Source organism: Leptinotarsa decemlineata, unplaced genomic scaffold, assembly GCF_025532065.1.
Source record: "Leptinotarsa decemlineata unplaced genomic scaffold, Ldec_3_MD MMD2_P_RNA_scaffold_8, whole genome shotgun sequence".
NCBI classification, from domain to species: Eukaryota; Metazoa; Arthropoda; class Insecta; order Coleoptera; family Chrysomelidae; genus Leptinotarsa; species Leptinotarsa decemlineata.
The window spans coordinates 2,159,734-2,178,797 of record NW_027412535.1 but is presented as its reverse complement, the minus strand read 5'-3'; the positions used below and the strand labels follow the sequence as shown (position 1 = coordinate 2,178,797).

Here is a 19,064-nt window from a genome sequence, read left to right as displayed (position 1 = left end):
TTGAATGCATTAAAGTGAATGTTGGAAATATTCAACACTTTCAATAAAATTGAAATATACAATCTTTATTATTCATAGAAAAATATTTAGTATGGAAAGTTAATTTTCTATATTTTCAGACAAACGAAAGTCTATTTTTATTACCAACAATGTTTCATGGGAAATCTTTGACAGTCATTCAAATATATTCATTGAAATTTTATTCCAAAACTTACTTTTAGAAAGTGAATTTAAAGTTTCATTATAATTCAACAGTCATATAAATAACTAACATTTTATTCAAAGGTCAAAATTATATGCGGAATTGAAACGTTTGTTGAATTTACTCGAATAATACATTCCATTGATTGTTGAATAAAAATGTTTGTTCATTGCTGAGTTGAACTATATGTATATAGGTTATTTTTCGGCATAATATATAGTAAATTGGCGTTCCATTTTCCAATACTCTGAAACAATATTTTTCTTCGGAATCAATAAAAGCTTCAAGTTATTTCATTAGTCTTTTTTATTCAAATAACAATTTTATTCATGTAACATTTTAAATCAAGTGTCATTTTAAATAGAACAAATTTTGCGAACAATCGTTTTTAATGTGTCGAAGAAATGCATGAATCAATTGAATTCAAACAAATAAATTGTTAGTTGAATAAATTGAAGAATGAATATTTGTGACAATAAAAACTAAAACGGCGTTCCATACAAATGACTGTTTCAACGCATTGAAATTTTGCGAAAGCCACAATGCGGTCTCATGACATAAATGAACGCTTTATAGCATTATGTTTTCGTGAAAGTTTCGATAAGCCATCGAGAGATCATAAATTACGAATGCGGCCAATTCGTCATCTCCTGAAGATGCCAACTTGGTAAGACATCATAAATAACAAATGATAGTACGCTTCAAATGAGCCACACTGAAAAATGAGAAAATCACACGTTGATACGCTAGATACCATTTTTTTATTTCTCAAATGACACCCTATATAATTTTTTTCTTTTATATTTACCTTCATATGTTCAACTACTACTGATGTCGCTAACTTAGTTAACGAAGATGTGTTCTTCTGGCATGTTGAATCGCACGTAAAAACGGTAGGCCCTCCTAGTAATTGTCGTCATTATCTCATTTTTTCAGTCGTGCCGCATTGCCAACCCTTCATGTTGCACGCGCCATCTAGATTATTTCCTTCGTCATCTCCTGATGTCAACTTGCCTAGCAAAAACGTATTTTTACGCGAGTTTTTGTGACGTAAATGAACGCTTCCTCATACACATTTATATAATTTTTGACTTATTATTCTTAAACTGTTATATTCAGTAATAGTGACATTAAAAATGAAACAGCTCATATACTCATCAACTTTTATATTATATGTAAATTCAAATTTTCTCTTAATTGTTTCAATATGAATATTCTCCTCAACGTTGCTTATATTGAACATGTTCGTTTCTCATATGTACACAGTTTATGTTCAATAACAATCTCAGGTTGAATATGTCTTAACGGATATGTTGTTACTGGGGCTAGTTGTCTCAAGGTCTAGTTTAAAACACTTGCTCCTTACTGTTGATTTTTTTATTCAGGAATCAACTTTCTATGGTTCCACGATAGACAAAGGTTATCTAATTTTTTCTTAACTTCACTTTTACCCCAAAAAAAGAAATGTCTTTTCTCAAAATGAACAATTTCTTTTCAAATTCTTCTAATTTAAGTTTATACTCTTCCAAATACATTTCGATTGGTACAATAAGTAAATCGTCAATCAAAGGTATATCATACGTCATGAATATTACCAAGAAACGCCCCCTTTTTTCCCAAATTATAACTTTCAATACGATGTTCATATAAATGGCTTCATAATAAACTACCAAAATGAAGAGAATACACATGCTACATACCTATGATTTTTATTTTTATGTTCACCAGTAAAAATTGTGAGGTCAGAATACCCTATCTTCATCAATAACAAAGTTGCCTCTTATGCGTTTTACACTTCTGAAAATGCTAAAATATTTCTCTCTCATTACATGGTTCCAGAACTGAATGTTAATCTTAGTTAAAATGATTTTCACTCACTTTTCTCTTCTCGATAGATTGACAAAAGGTCTCTCATTTGTTTTTGTTTTCTTAACTTCATCTTACTCTACTGGGATGGTATTTTTCTCAGTCCAAGAGAAAATGAAAGTCCAAAGGTTTCAAATATAAAGTATAATAGTAGAAAAATGGCTCCATGGACAAAATAAAAATAACGTGTAAAATATTATATAAAAGAAAAATGTTAAATTCTAGAAAATGAAAGAATTAGAACAAAGGAAATGCCGTCAATTTTACCATGCAATTTACTATTAATCTAACCTGTTTAATAATTACAAATGCGCCAACTCGGTACAAAATACTCTTAGTTTTACTTTTACTTCAGGGAGTGTGGTGTATAACTTCAAATTTCCGCCCTTTTCTGTAATTGTATTATCAACTTTAGTTAAACAATCAGCACTAGGAACCCCACAATATGTAACTTTCTGCAAATAGGAAGTGGACTCAGATAAAATATTGTGTGAACTCTCTCTAAATATCAACTGGTTAGTACAAAAAATAACAAACACTCACATAACGCCTCTTTGAGTGTTCATGGTCAACCATAGGTTCCGTTGACCCACCAACACTTTTATTTCAAACTCCCCTGTATCCATTACAGGTTTATAATTTAACTACAAGGATTTTTCTTAAATTTCGCACCACCCTCTTACAAACAAAATAACTCCGCCGATTTAGGCCACTTTCCTCAGCCTCGAAGGCTGAGGGATGAGACCCCCGATCTCGTCTCGACGAGTTCCGGTGACCGACTTCCTTTGTGTCTCCCTAAAAAAAACTCCTAAGCCCTAGCATCAGCTACGCTAGCCACAAAAACCTTATCTCAGCGTTTTTTTTACCCTCCCAAGCGTATGATCATCGGCAGTAAGCAATATATTCATTTTGTTTAGTCTATTTCAACTTTGAACATGACCATAACGACGCTCGAAGGTTCGACAGTCATAATGTAATTCAGCGCTTTTTCAACTGGAAAAATATCGACACCGAAGAAACGGATGATCGACCTCGATTTCGATGAATAAAATAATATTTTATGTTACTATCGCAATGGCAGTTATTACATAATTCATATATTGGTCACCATCATCGACGATGAATGGTGCTGATGTATCATCTCATCGATGATGGTTAGGTTAGGTCCAAAGTGAGTGGGTCTTTTCGACCCTCCACCGCAACCCGCAAGGGTTTATTGTGGCTCACACTTATTCACACTCGACCAAATAAACCCAGCTTCTTAACGAACCCAATCAGTTTGTATGGTGAGTGGTCTTTCAGGTCAGATGGTAAGAGTACGGCTCTGCCGAACTCTAAAAACCTGATTCGATCCCTAGCGGGGCAGGCACAAAGTATATGCTCTGCTGTTTCATCGTTAACAAGGTAGTCGGATAGTCAAGGTGATACCCGCGACAACCTTCCCATATGAGGGTTTTTGCACGTCAGCTATACCTGACCATGCCTTAGATTCAACCGTGCAGGGCTTTTTCGCCTCTGGTTTTGGTGAATCATCACTTGAGCGCAAACATTTGCTAGCCTGCTTATGGGGGTTTGTTCCTCCACCTGGGACAGATTCTGCGTACGCCGCTCAAGAATTCGGTGCAAGGCGGTTTCATAAGGTACTCCGCTTTTGAGGAGACGACTCAGTCGTTTCCTGGCTGCACCACAAAACCTTTTTTAGGTTTAGTTATTGGATCAGGAGTTGGAGAGTTGAGAAGCTCCCGCCCCTGATCTAAATTTACAGGGAGGTCAGTTGGAGTCGTAAGCTCGACATTCATTTCCTCTGTAGACTCGCTCCTGATCTAAATTTACAGGGAGGTCAGTTGTAGTCGTAAGTTCGACATCCATCTCCTCTGTAGACTGGGAGTCAGAGAGATTTTTCAAGTTTACTCTGTCCATAAAGGTCCCCCGAGTAGCTAGAAAAAGAAAGTCAATCACAGCAGAGCCCTGCATTACCTTGACAAGGCGATGCTACGACGAGAAGGCGCCCAGTATCTCGAAGGTTCCATATAGACAGCTGATAGGCTCAGTGTCATTCATCCTCTCGGAACAGATACACACACCTCAGGATTAAGTCATCGTTAGGATGCCATTCAGTTAGGGAATAACAGAACCACAAGTGATTCTGTCATTCCCGTATCCAGCGGGGCTACGTGGAAACAGGCATCCGATGGCCGCTATGCTCACCCCCCACATCCCAAGCCAATGCACTCGCCAAAAACAGCATGCACAGTAGTTCAGGCAGTAAAAGATGAACAAGGACAGCCAACCCGCCATCGATGATGGTAACACAATTCACCAAATGACATGCGAAAAAATTCATGCTTTTTCTCATAACAATGAATAAATTTATACACTCTGTATATATATGCATATATATTTCTCAATGACATAACACACGCGCGATCATGTTATTTTCTTAAAAAATGATGTATTTTGAGACACCCTGTACACATTGAGGGATCACACGTTAAAACGTTTAGGGTCCCGTTGAACTACCATGTTTTTCCCAAATAATGTACTTTTGCCAAATCTTGTACACATCAACGTTATGTTTTTTTCCTAAATGATGTATTTTAGGCCACCCTGTAAACATTGGCGACATATTTTGTTTTGAATGACGTATTTTGATACACCCTGTACACACTAAGGGATCACACGTTAAAACGTTTGGGGTCCCGTTGAACTACCATGTTTTTCCCAAATAATGTACTTTTGCCAAATCTTGTACACATCAACGTTATGTTTTTTCCTAAATGATGTATTTTAGGCCACCCTGTGAACATTGGCGACATATTTTGTTTTGAATGACGTATTTTGATACACCCTGTAAACATTAAGGGATCACACGTTAAAACGTTGGGGGGCCCGTTGAACTGCCATGTTTTTTCCCAAATAATGTATTTTTGCCACACATTGTACACAGTAATATAGCTACAGGAGTTCTGAGCCATTCCTTATGGAAAACTCGTGCAAATTTGAGCAGGTCCATTCTGGCGTTTTTTGGGCCTCAGACCAGTTCACACGGAAGGGAGAAAGGTCGGCGTGGTAGACGTTGTCTTTAGTCTCGACACCAACTTGGAATATTGGAAGTAACTGAGAATTGTTGATATTTTGACCCATTCTCTATACTTGACCGCATAATTTGATTTCCGTAGAATTTCAGGAAAATTGTAACGTCTTTACCATGTAGAAGATAGGAAAAATATGCTCAGATTTGGGGAAGAATTGATGTTTCATATAAGGATGTGTGTGTGTGTAAGAGTGAGAGACTGAATTAGGCATGAACGGTTAGGAATACAACTTGATAAAAATTGTATGGTAATGAGATGACGATGACTAGGAGGGTCTTACGTTTAAGGTGAGTGTGTCAGAAAGACACAAAGTCGTATATTTGTTAACCAAGTTAGTATCATCAGGAGAAGTAGGAGATGGCACCCATAGTTGTCGAGGAGTTGCGTGTTGTGGAGTTAACGTTCGAAGGTGAGTGCAATGGGGGAGCGAAGTATTCGACAATGAAAATTCAATAAACGTTGTTTTACATACGTTATGACCGTTTTGCGTACGTTTCGACCGTTTTTCGAGCGTTTTCAGACTCCTGAACGGAACCTTGTAGAACATTCAGCCTAATTCCTGATAACAAGTTAGCATCATCAGGAGAAGTAGGAGATGGCACCCAAAGGTGTCGAGGAGTTGCGTGTTATGGAGTTAACGTTCGAAGATGGGGGCAATGGGAGAGCGAAGTATTCGACAATTTTAAAATACGTTTTTATGCGTACGTTGCGACCGTTTTGCGTGCATTTATTCGTTATCATTTCGTCGTCATTGTCGTTTTTTTTTCGTTGTCGTTTTTCATGCGTTTCGATCGTTTTGCGTGCGTTCATTCGTTTTCGTTTCGTTTTCCGTTTTTTTTTTCATGTTTCAATATGACAGTCATCTATCACTTAACGCGTTTCGCTAACCAAGTAAACATCATTAAGAGATGATTAAAGTCCTTGCTTTGTCGTATAAAGGTTCATTTTCAAACTCCTGAACGGAACTTTGTGGACACTCAGCCTAACTTCTGATACAGAGTTGTATCGGTCAGCCAATCAGAATGGCGGAATCAAATATCGATCGGTTGATTGTGTTAAATTAAATTGGACTGGAGAACGGGGGTCGAATAATAATAATAATAATAGTGTTAAAACTTTGAAAGTAACGTAGTCAACGTGGGAGGTGGTGGCGTAGTAGAGAATGGGTGATGATTTGTTAAAATGAATGAGCTATTACAAAAAAAAGGCGCAACTGTCAGAAGGGCACTAAGTTGTATATTCGCTAATAATCATCGGTTCGTGACATAGCACGTCATATAAAAGGAGAAGAAATGCAGAATTCGTCGACAAAGAAAAAAACAAATATGGCGCAACATCTCAGGAAGGCACTAAGCCACATCTTCGTTAATGATCAAATGAAACGAATTCAGAATTCATCGACAGAAAAAACCGAACATGTCAGCCACATCTTCGTTGATAATAGCCGGATCGTCACGTACAGCACGTCAAATGAAAAGGAAAGAAATGCAGAATTCGTCGACAAAGAAGAAACAAAGATGAAGCCAAGCATGCACTAAGTTGTATCTTCGTTAATAATTTTTACATCATCGAGTGTAGCACATCAAATGAAACTGAAACGAATGAAGAATGTATCGACAAAGAAAAACAAAGATAACCGCAACGTGTCAAGAAACATAATTATTCATTTTCCGAAGCCAAAAAGACATTATAACCTATTTTCGTTATACTAGCTACAACAGTCCGATGTGGGTACTCATTTCAAATAATTTTATTTGTTGAATATGAAAAATGTAACATTGAGCGCCTTATGTGGAATAACATAGAAAGAATTCCAAATTCAAACAAAAACATTGGGAAAATGTTATTAGGTTTTGATTAACTATAAATTAAATTCAATAGCAGCAGTTTGAATTGCAATCAAACCAGAAGGGACCTTAAAATTTCAGAGGCGAGAGACCAAAAGTAAATAATAAATAATTTCGAGCTTGAAGTAAATGAGCGAAATGTCCACCTCGACAGCAATCGATTTGTCATTGATTGTCTGACATGTTCCTTCCTACGATAGAAACTTCCAAACCCAATACCCGATTCTACTAACCCCTCACTCAAAACCAACATGACGCTAATTACAGTCTACTAGCAATTTTTATCTATTCGAAAGGTAAAATATTGCTCCTTCACGTAGTGGCGCTGTTACGAATCATTATGATTTTACCAAAGTAGGGTAAAAAATATCTCTGTTCTTTACAGAAAAGGTTTTTTTTGATTAACTCTATTGGAATAGTTCCACTGTGGATGGTTATTTCTCTAAAGTGACACGTAATGTGGTAAAGATGCACATATTTTCACACCATTTTTCGTGATATGTAACATTGCAAATCATATGGGTTTTTGGAAAAAAATGAGGTTTGAAAAATGCGTATTTTTCACTGCAGTTAAAGTTGCCAAAATGACCGTTTCAGCGCGTAATATTCTTGAGATTTTTTTTTTGCTATGTTGACAGGAATGATCGCATAATACGCGATACGGATTTGTTCATTTTTGCATGAAACGTAAATATAGGTATGTTGAAGGTGAATAATCAAATTTTTATATTTTTTCTCCAGATCTCTGTAACATTACATATGCTCCTCATGCGAATTTTGAAATTGTTTCATCGTACCTTATGCCTATTTCAAATGTCACCATGACTTTTCTTTATAAATTTCAACATTCATGCCCCTTCCATGTGCTTTACATCATAATATACCTGCGAAAATGTGAATAAGTGCCCTTTTGACATGATGTTATCTTTTAGTTCTCTTTATGAATTATATAATCCTTGTGGAATTGGCCGCGGTGGTAGTGCGCCCGACTCCCGATCGGAAGACCATGGGTTCGATTCCGGCCTCGACCAGATATTTTTCTCGAGAGAATTTATCTTATTGAAGCTGGAATTATTCTGCAACCGTGTTAGGAATCACACGTTAAAAGGTAAGACCTCGTTAGTCCTTAGCTCACACAAGTTTCTCAACTTCTGAGAGTTGTCTTTCGTATGGGGGCGACAGCTGATTAACGGAAAAACAGATTTCAAACAGACAGAAACATATTTCTTCTTTCATTTGATGTGTTGCACGTTGAGATCCAAACATTATAAAGATGATGCTGCTTAGTGCCCCGTTGGCATCGTCTTTGTTGTTTCTTTGTCGATGAACTATGCACAAATTTCCCTTTCACTTGACGTGCTGTGCGTGACGATCCGGCTATTGTTAACGAAGATGCGTCCAAGTGCTCCTCTGACATGTTAGGTTATCTTTGTTTTTTCTCTGCCGATGAATTCTGCATTGTTTTCCCTTTCATTTGATGTGCTGCACGTTGAAATTCAACTATCATTAACGAAGATGTGGCTTAGTGCCTTTCTGACATGTGTCTTTTTTTTGTAATAACTCATTCATTTTTACAAATCATCACACATTTCCTACCTCGCCACCACCTCCCACTTTCAAAGTGTATCATAAGTTAGGCTGAGTGTTCCACAAGGTTCCGTTCAGGAGTCTGAAAATTCGCAAAATGAACCTTCATATGACAAAGCATGGACTTTAGTCATCTCCTGATGATGTTTACTTGGTTAAGTGATAGACGACTGTCATATTGAAAAATAAAAAAACGGAAAACGAAACGAAAATATAACGAAACGCAAAACCGCAAAACGGTCGAAACGCACGCAAAACAACAACGAAAAAAAGAAACGACAATGACGACGAAACGATAACGAATAAACTCACGCAAAACGGTCGAAACGCACCTAAAACGGCCGAAACGTACGCAAAACAAATTATTTTGAAATGTTATTGTCGAAAACTTCGCTCCCCCATTGTCCCCATCTTTGAACGTTAACTCCACAACACGTATCTCCCCGACACTTTTGGGTGCCATTTCCTCCTTCTTCTGATGATGCTAACTTTGTTAACGAAGATACGACCTTGTGTATTTCTGACATGTTGGAACGCGCCTTTAAACATAAGACCCTCCTAGTCGTTTTCAGCTCATTAACATACAATTTTTATCAAGTCGTATTCCTAACCGTTCATGCCTAATTTTGAAACCGGCAACGCTACATCACACCATGAACAACGATTTATTTTACAGTCGGCAACACTGAACCTGTCCTTGCCCTAGCGACGTATATCTCACTCTTACACCCACACCACACACACAAACACCCTTAGGGGCCATCCATAAAGTACGTCACACGTTAATGGGGAGGGAGGGTATCACCGAAGTGTGACATCGTGTGACAAGGGGTATGGGGGGTCAATAGTTTTGTGACATCATATGTTAAAATTTAAAATACTAAAACGCAAAGTTTGGATGTGAATTGAAAATTTTAAAAATTTACGAACTTGATATATATTTATTAATAAGTTAGCATTCTTGCTATGAGATAATCTCTCATGCAACGTCATTTAACTTCTAGAGCGGCGTTGTAATACAAGTGAGATTCTCAAATTCACGAGAATTTTGAATGGTAAAATGCGAGACTATCACATGTTGCCCAGTACGACGTTCTAGTCTTTGGCAATTATTAAAAGGAGGATTCTTACCACCACCTGTGTTGATTAAACAAAAATCAAATGGTTATGTAGTCGCAGGAAGTGATGACAACGAGGCTAAGTTTGCTCCATTATTACTACAATTGTCATTAAATCTCCGAGCATCATCCTATCTGAAACAAGTTCCATACGATAGTTATTGCCCTAGTGTCGAGTCATACATATTTAAAAGATCGTGTAGCGTATGTAGTTTATATTTTTCCTCATATAAAGCCGCTAATCAACACAAACAATCACATAAAAAACAAGAAATGTTACCTATAGCAAAAATTCGTCCTCAAAGAATTGCGGCTAGACGTGCCCGAGAAATTCTCTGTTTAATGAATGATGATGATGCTTTATGGATGGAAGAGAATGATGTCGACACTAAGGATGTTCCTGACGTTCAAATTCAGAACGAAAATGAAGTGCCTGATTTACCAGTAATAGCTGATATAAAAGAGTGGATCCAAAGTCCATGGACACTCGATAATTAAATTTTTTATCTTTAATTAATATAATTAATCGTTTATTATTTTCTAACTAGTCGTTTGTTTTTTCGGTTTTATGAAATGTTGGACTTTATATTGATTTTATTAGATTATTATTTAATAAAAATAAGTAAAAAATGAAAATAGCTGTTTTCTCTCGATTATTTTCAAATACATACATAAATTTAAAAAATGTGTGACGTCACATCAGGATGGGGGGGGTTATAAAAATGTGACAACCTGTGACAAGGACGGGGGGAGGGGTTCAAAAGTCCTAAAATTCGTGTGACGTACTTTATGGATGGCCCCTTATATGAAACATCAATTCTTCCCCATATCTAAGATTATTTTCCTATCTTCTACATGGAAATGGCGTTACAACTTTCCTAAAATTCTACGGATTTCTTTGAATTCCTCCGACACTCATTCCATCCTTCTCTGCAACGATTACGTCACACGTTCTCTCTCCCACTCTCCGAAATACACCTACCTCGAGTTGGGTGGTCCACAAGGTTCCGCTCGGATGTTATGAAAATTGCAAAAAGTTCAACTCCATAATAAAATACGTGGGATTTGTGCCAGAGCCCGCCTTGTTCATCTACTAGTGGTTTGAATTTCCCGCTATATGTGCGGTAGCTTCTGATTGGTTGACTGAATGACGGCAAAAGTGAAGTAGTGGTCTCTGAAAGTTTAAGGCTCAATTCACACAGAATGGTCGTCTGGCGAAGACGAGGCGCGGACCTTTGTCCCTTCCGTGTGAACTGGGCCTGAGGTCCAAAAAACGCCAGAATGGACCTGATTAAATTTGCACGTGTTTAAGTAATGGTTCAGAACTCCTATAGCTATATTAGTATTAACGTTATGTTTTTCTCTTAAATGATGTATTTTGTGCCACCCTGTTCATATTGATGCCATTTTTTCTTGAATGGTGTATTTTCATACACCCCAAAATTCGAGAAAAACATACCGTTCTGAGTGAATCATTCCAAAACGAAATGTTTGACGATCGTTGGTTTAGGCGTTTAGGGCCGTGGGATTGGCCACCGAGATAACCGGATCTCACGCCACTTGAATTTTTCTATGGGGTGTGTTGAATGAAAGTGTGTACACTGAATTCATCATTCCAAAGGACTTCCGTTCAGGTGCAGTCTCAATAATGTCGATATTTTATATAAATGGTTTTATAATATACTACAAAAATGAATAAAATGCATGCTACATACGTATATACCTAATTATCACAACACAACAAAGTTTTTGTTTCGGGGTTGAAATTAGATGATTTTAATGTATTTCCACGTGTTAAAACCGAAAGTGACCATAAAAATTATATATTAGCTCTTGTTTTCAAGATATAGTATCATTATATTATATATATGTATATTGAGTTTTCAACAAATGAAATATTTCATCACCAACAGTTGGTACACATGTTTGTTTACATAACACCCCTCTCATCAGCTGTTCTTAAGTAGTAAACATAACCTATGTGAGTTTGTCAATTGTACGCACGTGGTTGCTATTGAAATTATCGTGTGAAGTTGATTTTTAAATTAATTTAAGTGCTGATCTGAAATGCCTCGAAAGTGTGAATTCTGTCGATAGCTTTTGCTATATATGTGGTGAAATAACATTTAAGGCTCAGAAACGTAAAATGACACCTATCGTTAAGACAGCCTATGAACATTATTTTGGTGTGAAAGTTGGGGACCAAGATAAATCATGGGCTCCTCATATATGTTGTAATTCTTGTTCCGTCATATTGCGAGAGTGGCTGAAAAATAAAAACCGGGCAATGGCTTTTGCAGTACCTATGGTTTGGCGTGAGCCTACCAATCATACAGACGACTGTTATTTCTGCTTAACTCCTCCCATTAAGCAAGGTTTATCTATGAAGAAAAGAGGAACGGTTAAATACCCTAATCTCCCATCTGCTCTTCGGCCTGTACCACACTCAGACAATTTGCCAGTCCCTTCTCCACCCCAAAACTATGAAATTTTAGAGGAAGGTGATGAAGACTGTTTAGAAGAAGCAACCCATCCTTCTACATCCTATGACCCTGATTTTGAGGTAAGCGATAGGTCTAGTGATCCGCACAGAAGTAGTCAAGCAGAGTTGAGTGACCTTATAAGAGATCTTCGCTTGTCTAAGGAAAAGGCTGAGCTGTTAGGGTCAAGACTACAACAGTGGAATCTTCTAAAACATGATGTGAAAATATCTCAGTACAGACAGCGTCAAAATTTGCTTCCTTTTTTTGAGAAAAAAGAAAACCTCGTAGTTTGTTCTGATGTTAATGGTTTGATGGACTGCTTGAATTTGGATCACACTCCATCTGAATGGAGACTGTTTATAGACTCTTCAAACTTAAGCTTAAAAGCTGTACTTCTGCATAATGGAAATCAGCTACCCTCTATTCCTATAGGTCATGCAGTTCACATGAAGGAAACGTATATAAATATGAAAACATTTCTCCAATCAATCAAATATGAACAACACAAGTGGCAGATCTGTGGTGATCTGAAAGTCATTGCTATACTTCTAGGAATGCAACTAGGGTTCACCAAGTACTGTTGTTTTTTGTGTCTGTGGGACAGTCGGGATAGAAAATCTCACTATAAAAAAATGAACTGGCCTACACGAGACCTAAACCCTAATGAGAAAAATGTAGTTTACGAGTCTCTTGTAGATCCTAAGGATGTTCTCCTTTCCCCATTACATATTAAGTTGGGACTAATGAAAAACTTTGTGAAGGCCATGGACCAGGAAGGACAAGCTTTTAAGTACTTGAGAGCAAAGTTTCCCAGGTTGAGTGACGCTAAAGTCAAGGAAGGCATCTTTATTGGGCCTCAAATCCGTGAAATCGTAAATGATCCTGCTTTTGACATGATTTTAACAGGAAATGAAAAAAGAGCCTGGGAAGCCTTTAAGGGGGTTGTACATGGGTTTTTAGGTAACAAAAGAGATGATAATTTCACAGCATTGGTTAAAGAGCTTCTTCAAGCTTACCACCAACTTGGATGCAACATGTCCTTAAAAATTCATTTTCTTCACTCTCATCTTAATTTCTTCCCACAAAACTGTGGAGCTGTGAGTGACGAACATGGAGAAAGATTCTATCAAGACATTGCCTTAATGGAACAGAGATATCAGGGCCGTTGGAATGAAGCAATGCTTGCAGACTACTGCTGGTCTGTGTGTAGGGATGCTCCAGAAGTGTTTTATAAAAGACAAGCTAAACGACAGCGATCTTACAATGAAACGGATGGACTTAATTGAAATTTGGTGGTACAAACTTCTTTTATTTGTAAAAACACCAAGAATAATGTTTTTTTTATTAATTTTGTACTTAAAATATTCTAAAAGAAACATAACAATATTGTTTTATGTACTTTCACTTTTCACGTATAGTATAACTACTCTTTAAGATTAAGTACTGTGTATCTCAAAAACCAGAGCTAATAAAAATTTTCCATTGTTATTTTCGTTTTTATCACCCCAAAATTAGTAGAAATTGACTAATTTAGTGTAGGAAACATTCAAAAAATATTTTTTTGTTGTGTTATGTTATTATTGTTTGTTACGCGTACTCGGAACGTTATCTCTCAAACAGCGATAACGCCACCGCTAAAACTGGTTATCCACTTCCGTTCTGGATCTCTCATAATACCACTACTATTATGGACAGACTAAATGATCTATTGAAATAAGATATAAGGAACACTTAGCACACCTAAAATATGGAAGACCAGAAAAATCAGCAGTCGCCCATCATATTTTGTAACAATGCCATTTCACAGTCTGTAGTTCATTAAGATTAGTTAACAACAACAGGTGTCTAGATGCCTACGAGAGTGTAGAAATAACTAAATATAATAATAATATTATGAATAACGATAGTGGACCAATACTTTATGTTATACAATATAGCTGTTTAAATCTGTTTAAAATCTGTTGTTGTTTGTAATATTTTAATCATCAGATTTACCTAACTATTACATAAGACCACATTATAAAATTGATTTAGGACAATTATGACGCAGGTACATAGCAGAGGTATCTATCACCTGGTGATCGAAACACGTATCGAGGTGTTAAAATAACGGCTTGGTTTCGGGATAAAACTCTAGTAATATTAATTTTTTCATTTGATCAATACCGCAGATTGCTGAGGAGAGTGGTATGATGACTGCTACCTAGGACCTTCCGACTTATTTTTTAGTTTTCAGTACATTTTTCCATAAAACCATTGAACATACATTTTTTTGACTTATTTTATTTTCCAGGTTTAGTTTCTAATTTTTATCTACCCTAATGCCTAATGTCACAGTTTTCGGCACGTTTCGACCTTTTACCTTAACTTGGGTGGGGTATCGCTAACGACACAGAGTCCTCGACACGATACGAAATCTTGACTTGGGTGGGAGATCCATAGTTGTAACCCGATTCTGAGTTGACAAAGTTCTTTTGTATAGATTATATTGGATTTGCATCTTTTTCATAGTGTACTACTATAGTACTAGTCAAGCACTGTCATTTGTACCTATATTGAGGTAGTTGTGAAAAAATATATAATCCGCCATTGTGTAGCTGCGGCCATCTTGAATTTTTATCTTTTTCAAAGTGTACTACTATTCCACTTGTCAAGCCCTGCAAAGAGATATTTCCAAACCTCTACAAGATAAAACAAATCAATTAAGTGTTTAAAAGAGGGATTAAATTGAAATGCCAATTTTCCTGATCTCATGTCTGGCAAAAGTAAAAGAAACTGTTAAAAGAAATGGATTAGGTGGATTTCTAGAAAAAAATTGAAATTTTGTCTCCTGTGCAATAGCGTTAGGGCGGCCAGATCCATTCGGGATACAATAGCTACAGTTTACGTCAAAAATATCCCACTTGCGATGATTATGAAAAGCATCTGCTTTTTGTTGAGTTGGTTCTGACTAATACTCGGAAACTATTTTTGATGGATCTAACTAATATGTATGAGCTTCACAGTTCCTTTGTTAGTTCTTAGTTAGTTAGTTAACAAAGCTTTTACACGACGAAGTAAATTTTCCAGTATATAATCTGGGAAAGTCTACAAAATTTGTTTTTACAAGTATTTTGAACCAGTATGTTATTTTTAGAATACTCGTAAATGCTTCTTCACCAAATAACCAAACATCACTCTACGTCAAGTGAAAACAGAGGATATGTATTGTCAAGCTTGAAAATTCGGATTGGTGGAAAAGTGAAGTCTTCATCTCCTGAAGACGTGAACTTGGTTGGTGAAACGCGCGTCGAGAAGATTACCTATTGCACGTCTGGTGCACTTCTAATGCACCTGCTGTCAGTATGTCCAGCATATGCGGTCTCAGCCTATATCCATCGACAGAACGCAGATTAGTGCTTTATTACTATCTACCGAACTTTTACTGTATTGATAAGACATAGGTCTTGCCCTATGGTCCCCGGGAAATATTGAATTCATTGCAACTATTCAATACTCTCCCTCAGGCTCATAAAGTTTATAAGTCTGATGTAGTTCTCTACCATCAGATCAAGACGATATTTGTCGAGGAGTTTTCAGCTCCCGGTGAGGCGAAAATCGTCCGAATAGAGATGGAAAATGGATAAAATGTCGAAATTTTCTCTTTGAACTCAGAAGACTCTCCAGATCACTCTATTAAGATAGTTGTTCTTATTATTGGAGTCGTTGGTGAAATAATGCCCTCTCTACTTTCGAAACTTTAGATCATGCCGACTTGCCGCACGAAGGCAAAACTCTTGGCCAGACAAATGTTGAAGACTGTCATCCGTTCTGCTTAAAGTACATAATTCTCGGCCGTAATGATCACTTACCCCACGGTGTGGGGAATGGTCATTGGTTGATGATGTCATAAACTATTTTCAAAAATTTCAAGACATATACTGAGAACTCTGTTTTTATTGTGATATTTGTATGTCTAGGTGTTCAGATAAAGACTGGTGAAGACCCTCTGACTGGTGAAATGAAAATGAGTGGTTTCAATAAACAGCAGCAAAATAGAAACAGTAAGTTTGCATCCAATAACCGTTTTACTAAGGTCAGTATGCGCCTTCTGAAACTGGCAGGGCACGAAAATGTTCAATTGCCACCACAACTTCCAAGCAAAATTGAGGAAAAACGGGGAAGAAATAAATTTGAGACTGAAAAGCCTGTACAAAGTGAAAATCGTACTCATAGAAACGGCAGATTTGAAAAAGTCAAACGAAGAAATGATAGGGACCAGAAGGTAGAATGTAGAAAAGTTGAAAGCCGTTTGGAGGATCATCGCAAGATATGCAGAGAAAATGAACGGCGATTAGAACATAATCGTAAACTAGATAAAAGGGACATAGAAGCAAAAGATACAGATAGAACAGGCAGGGAAAGAGAAAGGTAAGATTATTCATTTATGTTCATTTAAATAGATAATAATAATGATAAAGTTTTGCATACCATTCCATTTATTACACAAATACAGAAAATCTCGTTTGGAGTTTAAAAATGCAATTGTTTTAATGAAGGTTTTGTAAAAAGCGCATAAAATTAAAAAATTAAAATAAATCAGTAAAATGAGGTATTAAAAAAGATAACATAACATAGTAATCCGGTGAAAAAATGATTTTCAAACTGAAAATCCTGCCACAAATATTTTTTCAAAGAGTAATTCACAGCAGTGATTCATGTCGTCAGAAAAAATATACAATAAACATATTTCTGCCATGGGGTACAAAGACCTTGAGAGAGCATTTAAAACAACGTTTAAGGCACCTTTATGATGAACTACACGTATGCTGACAAGGACAAACAGCCCTTCTTGAAAATTTTCATTTTTGGATTTATTGTGTTACTGAGCCAGAGAAAGTAGGCGACCTGTAATATCTGAATGAATGCTTTCTTCATAGAATGTGTTTGAGTAAATAACACTAGGTAACAAAACCACATGTTTCACTTAACATTAGCTTCTTCAGGAGTGTTCACTACTAATAGTTAATAGTTGCCACTGCTAATAGTAGAACTTTCGAACCAAGAAAGAAATGTCATGTTCTGTCACATAAAAGCTGGAGGATAGAATCCATATTTAAACAATTACCCATTAGCATTATTGAATGATACAAAAATTGATTTTTCTGTCTCAATTTCTACAGAAAACATCCACAGCGAGAAATTGAAATAGATAACATGCAATTATGCATGAGAAACACCATACAATGCAATAAATTAAAGTATTTTGTATGTTAACGTAGAAGAATAAGTTTTGAAATCAAACTATTTCCTTTGAAATTCTGAAGGATGATACAATACTCAAATTCTTGTGTGTTTCTAGAATATTTGACAATACTGAAAACGTGTTCTGTCACAATGATATATAAAAACATCTAAAATCTATATTATAGAAAAAATTCAAATTGCTTCAACACTGAATTTAGTTGATACCATTTAAAGGAATAGGTAGTACTTATATGTCTCCTTTTTATTTTTTTAATGTTAATTTGTAAATTACACCTTGAAGAAAGTACTCTTGGCATTACCTGGAGGCTGATTTTACTTTTTATAAAATAGTGCGGGCACTGCAGAATACAAGTGCTCTACAAATTTTGTGATTGAGTAATCACAATAATCTTTTCAGAGGAAGACGACGAACACCAAGAAGGTCAAGATCTAAGAAGAGATGTCACAAATCACATTCTCGCTCGAGAAGGTCTAAAAGTAATGAAAGATCGAGAAAACGATCTAGATCTGAAACGAAAGAGGCCACACCTAAAAGTCAACAGGAAAAAGAAAAGGAACCTATTTTACGAATTGACAGAGACGCAGAAGATAAATATAGAAAGTTACTGATATTGAGAAAAAAGATGGAATTGTTGGAACTGAAGAAACAAGAAGAACAGGTAATTTTTTTCTTTTAACCTCATAAATGTATCGGTTTTTATAATATCTGTATCATAAATGGTCAGTTTCTCTGACTTCTCAATATTTAATTTAAGGATAAGAATGAATTACAAGTGCAAAACAATTTCTTGACAAAAATAATGTAGTTACACGTGAACCCACTTGGCAATTAAATATGAATAATGGTAGGATAAATAATTAAATCGCTCATCACTATTTGCAAGTCTGTGAAGATAAAATATATGTCCATTGATGAAACATCTATCAACTTCAGAAATAATCTGGGATTAATAGAGGTTAGAGAATGTATTGAAGCATGAGGTTCGTGCTTGTTGCGAATCATTTCAATAACTACTATTGCGATTACAATTCAGGCATCGCAAAAATCACACATCTGCAATGTTTATATTCATCCAAACCAGATTAAAAGTGCAGAAGAATACCCGACCGCTCTTAAAAAATACCATCTATCTTTCTGTGAACCAGAGTTTTTCATGCTAATGGACTTTGAAGTGACCGTCATCCCATACACATCTCTTAAGAAAAATCCAAACAATCCTTTACTACTTCTCCGAAATGGCTCTTCAAAACAGCAGCCTCGAATAGTCAGGAAATGTTCCAGTGGTTAACGATAAATTTATCAAGTCCAAAAACCCATTTCCCAGTATTTCAAATGTTAAGTTGATTATATTCAGATTAATTCCATTGTCATCTGAATTATTTTCCCCAGGTATCTCATTTGTTGGTATAATATAACTGAGAATATGATTATAATCATTTATTGGTACTATACTTTTGGTTAAATCTTTCAAACTGTCAACGAAAAATGAATTAAAATATCATGCTACTTTTGCTTCATTTGTTATGAGAACACTATCAAATTGTATACCTTTGAATTCTTGTTTTCTATTTCCCTTTACTAAACCTTTCAGTGCTTTCCGCATAGCCCTACTGTTTCC

At 36.2% G+C, this 19,064-nt stretch overlaps 1 protein-coding gene across 1 annotated transcript in view; it reads left to right on the top strand.

Annotated features, from left to right (window-relative positions):
• LOC111513928 (nuclear cyclophilin protein Moca-cyp) overlaps positions 1-19,064 on the top strand; it is a 111,386-nt gene that overhangs the window by 78,398 nt on the left and 13,924 nt on the right. Inside the window, 2 exon segments of the mRNA XM_074170314.1 lie at positions 16,158-16,608; positions 17,843-18,104. Coding sequence (XP_074026415.1) covers positions 16,158-16,608; positions 17,843-18,104 — 713 coding nt within the window.